Genomic DNA, 6,024 nt, shown 5'->3' with positions numbered 1-6,024 from the left:
GTGGGTGGAAAATTACTAAGAGGAAACATCAGGGGTAAGGGGGATTCTGGCTAAACCCACCTAGCAGGATTCTTGCTGAAGACAGGCCAAGGGAAATCAGACATCACCTGGGGGATGGTGGAAGATGAAGAACCCCATGAGATAGCAAGTATGATTAGATATTGAGGATGGAGGGTTCATGCCACATTGACTTAGCAGGGCTCTTTGCTAAAACTGGGTTTTACAAGGAAATGCACAGATGGTTCTAGGAGAAGTTTCAGAAGCCTGACTTAAAAGTTTGGCCAAGCAAAGAATATTTGTCAACATTCAAGACAGTTTCCTTAACATTAAAGTCCTAGAAGTAGAAATGCTGGGTCACAGGATTTTTTATTTTTTGAGACAGAATCTTGCTCTGTAGCCCAAGCTGGAGTGTAGTGGTGTGATCTTGGCTCACTGCAACCCCAACCTCCTGGGCTCAAGCTATCCTCCCACCTCAGCCTCTCAAGTCGCTGGGACTGCAGGTGGGCACCACCATGCCCAGCTAATTTTTGTATTTTTTGTAGAGGCAGGGTCTTGCCATGTTGCCCAGGATGGTCTCGAACTCCTGGGCTCAAGCAATCCACCCACCTCAGCATCCCAAAGTGCTAGGATTACAGGCATGAGCTGCTGCACCTGGCCCGGATTTTTGTGCAAATGTTTAGGCTTATTTATGTATGTGGGTTTATCATCCTTCTTCTTTACATTTTTTCTGGATTCCTATCATGCTTAAAATGGCTTTGTACTCTCTGAGAACCTAAGCTTTCACACATCTCTGGGAAGACTGAATACCCTCTTGAGGGCCACTGAGGCAGCAGCACTGAGAAAAAATTAAAGGGTAAATTTGCAGGTGAAATGCAGAGCTGGGAACATTCCTAGATCCAGGACAGAACATTTTGCAAGAGGGGCCAGAAGCCAGAGACAAGCCCTTCCCAGCACCGAGCAGGCCCTTCCTCCAGGTGGCACAGAGCCTCTAGGAGGCGGGAGAGGGCGGGAAAGACAACCCACGTGACACCCCCCCATGTTTGGGATTGGCTGGTGGGATTGACAGTGCTGAGGTCTAAACAAGGAGGCAGAAGTAGGTAGGTGCCACTTCTCTTCCCTTCTTCATTCTTCGCCAGGCTCTCTGCTGACTCCAGTCAAGTGTAAGTGAGAACAGGTGTGAATGAGTGAGCCAGCGGGCTTCTGGTGGGTCGGGCACTGTGGTCCCTGGCCTCAGAGAAGGAAGGGCCTTGAGGTCTTCATCCTTCTCCTAGCAGGCAGCTATGCGGCGGGGCAGGGACAGGGGAGGAAGGAGGGCCATGAAGGGGAGGAGGGTCAGCCAAGATGGTGTGAGTTTTGGAGCGGGACACTATCTGAGTCCTGGAGGCATATGAAACTGCCCATAGAGGACGGATGCCGGAGTCCTCAGTGGGGACCAGGGAAAGGGTGGGACGGCCCGCGCTTGACAGCGCCCGCCTCAGTGTGCATATTCACTGGGGGTCTTCCCATCAGACCCTTCACCCACGAGGTGAACTGCCGCGGAGCTGTGAGGGTGTTGTTTGCATTCCAGTTGTCGGGACTCTTTCACCTGAGACTGAGACTCAATGGGTGGGTCCACCGATCGTTCCTCCTGGGAGTTTAAGTGTGAGGAGGAGCTGGTGGGCTTCAGGAGGGTCGGGCAGCACAGTCCGTGGCCTCGGTGAAGGAAGGGCCTCACAGGCGGTGGCACCGCCATGACCTTGTGGTTGTGGCAGGGCTGCGGCGAGGGAGGAAGTTGGGTCACGGAGGGGAGAGGGATCAGATGGAGTGAAACTTGGGGGTACTTTTTGAGGTATTTTTGAGTCCCAGAGGCGCTTGAAACTGCCGACAGAGGACAGTGGGGACCTGGGGAGGAGGGGACCTGGGGTGGCTGAATATTAAAAAATCTCTTCGTAATGGAATTCAGTTATGAAATTAAGTCTCTTTAGGAAAGACCCCATGGTTTGATCTAGGACTTGAAGATCACTTCTCTGCCAAGTTGGCTGTGGAAGAAACAAAGCAGTTTGCAGATAGATTTATTTGATGTGATTGGAAACCAGGCGTAGTTATTATTAACTCAGGACCTATTATGGAAATCTCACAAAATTAAAAAAAAAAATTACAATCAGCAGATGGCCATGGAAAGAGTCGAGTATAATTACTCCTTTTTATTGCAGTCTTCAGTTCACGATCTTCTAGTTGGAGCGATGAGTGCACGAGTGAGATCAAGATCCAGAGGAAGAGGAGATGGTCAGGAGGCTCCCGATGTGTTTGCATTCGTGGTTGTGAGTACCTTTCAGTATCTTATTTCCATTGGCAGAAATGTATTTTTCTGAAAGAAAATCGAAAACATTGTTGAACCAATATAGATCTGTTATATAAAGGACTTCCCTGCTGAAAATAGTTGCAAACTAAATCACATTAATGAGATATTGAGCAAGGAGACCTATTTTCTGATATTGTCTGCATATGTATGTTGTTAGGAGTCTGGAAATAGTCCTTATGACTTTCCTATCATGCTTATTAATAAATAATACAGCCCAAAGAAGATGAAGATGGGTTCCAGAATTATCGGTCCTTGCAGGTAACTCCTTAAAGTATTTTCTATATAGGAAGAATAACTTTTCTTAAGAATGCTTATAGAGAGGCTAGGAAAAACCTCTTCAGATTTATTTGTGACTAGCTATCTTCACATAGTATGTATATTTGTGACTCCTATTGCCATGGTGTTAATAACAATATTCGATTTGCATCTACTCTCCCCCCATGTCTCAAAAGCCCGGTGAATCTCAGCAAGAGGAACCACCAACTGACAATCAGGATATTGAACCTGGACGAGAGAGAGAAAGAACACCTCCGATTGAAGGTGAGAAGGGCATGGAGGAGCATTTTGTATTTCATGTATGATGTTATACTAGTAACAGGAATAAATAAACCATCCCCTAAAAATTGGCTGGAAACCTGTAAGGTAATCTTTCATAATGGAATAATGTAGTTTTCAGCTGCCGTAGTCCTTCTTGTGATAAATTTTCTCTTCGGCATTTTACTTATCTTATATCTTAAGAGTTCTTTGGCATACTTGGAAAATACAATCCTTGCCAAACTCTATATTAGCAAACAAAAGGAAACTACATTAAATTTAGAAAAAATTGTAAACTGCTTCATGAGTTAAACTTGGTTTTATTGGGATATTATTTTTCTGGGCATACGTCATTGCATTAAAAGTTTGAGCAAACCTAGATATGTTATGGTTAGCTCTTACACAGCAATTTTTAGAAAATGTCATAATTCAGAGAAATAAAAATGTGAAATCCTTTTAGTTACCGTTAAAAGTCTTCAATACTTTTGTCTTTCTGAACCATTATCTGTCATATATTCATTTTTTAACTTTTTACTTAGAAAGGATTTAAAATGTAAGGAAAAGTTATCTAAGTATAGTGAACTTCTGTTTATTCTTCACCTTGATTCACCAATTGCTATAACATTTTGCCACTTATCTCCCTGTTTTTGCCATATTAATATTTTATTGCTGAACCACTTGAGAGTAAGTTTCAAATATCACAACTATTTACTCTGTAAGTAATTCAGTATGTATCTGCTAAAAATATGAATAATCACTTAAATAACCTCAGAACAATTATCAAATTCAGGAAAATTGGCCTTGAGAAAACATCTAACATATAGTCTATTGCAGTTTTGTCAGTTGGCCTAGGAATGTCCTTTATAGGATTTTTTTCCTGATCCAGGATCTAATCCAAGACTACTCATTGTATTTAGTTGTCATATCTCTCTGGTCTTCTTTAATCTGGAAGTGTTCCTCAGTCTTTCTTTGCCTATCATGACATTGACAACTAGAATCCAAACCAGTTGTTTTGTAAAATGTTCTTTAATTTGGGTTTGTCTTATGTTAATGTTTTTACAGACATTTTTTTCATTCATTTACTGGGGCTTACTAGGTGCCGGGAAATGTACTAAGTACTGAGGATATAAATGAGAGAATGATTTCTTCCTTGAGCTTGCAATCTAATCAGGGAAATTCATGTAAATAAATACTGCTCTAATGAGTGATTTACAGTAACAGAAGTATATGCAGATCGTGAAAGTGACAACTAAGTTGTCTTAAACAGTCGTAGGGAAAAAAAACTTCCTAGTAGAGATAATATTCTTCCCCATTTTCTAGCAGAAAATTCCAACGCCCATTGCACTCATGCCTCACATTTGTTAGAATACAAGCCTACAGAGCTTTATTTAATAACATTAATTTATAGTTTACTGCTTACTTATATCAATAATTTTTTTATTTATATGAGAACGTAAAGTGGAAGGTGATTGCCAGGAAATGGATCTGGAAAACACTGGGAATGAGCGTGGAGATGGCTCTGATGTAAAAGAGAAGACTCCACCTAATCCGGAGCGTGCTAAGACTAAAGAAGCAGGTACGTTATTCATTCAGAATGGAAGTCATGGGGTTACTCTTTTTCTATAATATACTTTAATAACAAGTCTCACATACAAATATTATTTGAAAGGTAGTTCAGACACCAAATACTTGATTCAAAGACAGTGTCAGGGAAAAAATGAATTAGGTCAAAGCCATGTTGTTGAATTATAAAATATGAAAGTATTATTACTTTGGAGTAGAAATCTTACAAAACTCAAGGCAAGTGATCAAACACTTTAAAAAGCATATATATTACTTAACATACCCCAGGGGCAATTGGGTATCTAAATGACACATAGTGTTGCTTTAAAAAAAATTTTGCCAGAATTGTTTATCACAAATCGCTTTTAGGCACTAACAAGTAAGATAGATCTGTATGTTTTGAATTTTCCAAGTTGGTTTGTTGTTTTTTTTACAAATTGCGAGCTAGACTGAGAAACAGTAGCATTTTCCCTCACATTTTAATGTCATCTATATGGTAGTAGCTTAAATAAACCAGTAAGACTACGTATTTTTTTTTTAACAGGCATATCTGGCCTCCAACCATATAATTTTTATCATCTAAATCAGGACACTTTTGAGAGGGAAAGGAATACATCAGGTTAACAGGTAGACAAGTGGCCACTCTGGTATAAAGAGTCCACATAAAGATTTAACTAGATCAATGAATTATTTTTGCACTTTTGCACAAAAGAGACAAACCAAATGGAATGGCATTCTTTGACCTCTCTTTAGTCAGCTAAACAATTCCTTAGCTAATATATAATTAGTAGAGTGTTTTTAGTCAATACATTTGAGTGACACTGTGTTTGCTTGCTTGTTTTTTGCTTCCTGGAGCTTTTGTTTGATTAAAAAATCAAAACAAAACAAAACTGAAATCAGTGGCTGTTTTTGCCCTCCACTTAAAATTATCTTTAAATGGGCTCATAGCATTTAATCTGTTCTGGCTTGAGAAGTCTTTGTTTCCTCATACCACTAGAGTGATGAATTTTAAGAATTAGTACACATATGCCTGAAAATGTACGTTAGCATAGAAGTCTATGCAGTGGTTAGGGTTCTGGTTTTCATTTCATCTTAAAAAACCAAAACTAGTGTTGTTCGTGTGCTTTTAATATCATCTCAGTAAAGTTCTGCTAAGTAATGAACTCAAATGTTATGTTTATATTTTAGGAGATGGGCAACCATAAGTTAAAAAGAAGACAAGCTGAAGCTACACACATGGCTGATGTCACATTGAAAATGTGACTGAAAATTTGAAAATTCTCTCAATAAAGTTTGAATTTTCTCTGAAGAAGTCATGCGTGTCTTTTGTAAAATTTATTCCTAGAAAATTGATAACTATTGTAAATGGTATCTTTAAAAAATCCTTGTGTTCTGTTTAGAGCTGGTATATATTTTTGTATACTGATTTTGTGTTGGGCAACGTTGCTAAACTTGCTTATTCTGTTGGTTTATCCCTACATCATTTTGGATTTTCTCCATACACAATCATACCACATGTAAATAATGATAATTCTGTTTTTTCCTTTTGAGGCTTTATACTTTCATTTCTTGTCCTTATGACACTG

The 6,024-nt window shown here is 39.7% G+C and overlaps 1 protein-coding gene across 2 annotated transcripts; it reads left to right on the top strand.

The window, feature by feature from the left end:
• The first annotated feature begins 1,060 nt into the window (after window positions 1-1,060).
• PAGE4 (P antigen family, member 4 (prostate associated)) lies at window positions 1,061-5,754 on the top strand. 2 transcript variants are annotated; one of them, XM_011991353.1, is made up of 5 exons: window positions 1,061-1,097; window positions 2,193-2,300; window positions 2,794-2,881; window positions 4,326-4,451; window positions 5,627-5,754. In XM_011991353.1, exons 2-5 carry the CDS (start codon window positions 2,223-2,225, stop codon window positions 5,641-5,643), a joined length of 309 nt encoding a protein of 102 aa, XP_011846743.1. In that variant the 5' UTR covers window positions 1,061-1,097; window positions 2,193-2,222; the 3' UTR covers window positions 5,644-5,754. The 2 variants fall into 2 exon arrangements, with proteins under 2 accessions (XP_011846743.1, XP_011846742.1); XM_011991352.1 differs by lacking the exon at window positions 1,061-1,097 and adding an exon at window positions 1,104-1,160.
• Window positions 5,755-6,024: the final 270 nt, after the last annotated feature.

The sequence above is a fragment of the Mandrillus leucophaeus genome, unplaced genomic scaffold, assembly GCF_000951045.1.
Source record: "Mandrillus leucophaeus isolate KB7577 unplaced genomic scaffold, Mleu.le_1.0 Scaffold395, whole genome shotgun sequence".
In the NCBI taxonomy this organism is placed as follows: domain Eukaryota; kingdom Metazoa; phylum Chordata; class Mammalia; order Primates; family Cercopithecidae; genus Mandrillus; species Mandrillus leucophaeus.
Note: the sequence above shows the minus strand (reverse complement) of the source record. Positions and strands in the feature narration are given on the sequence as shown.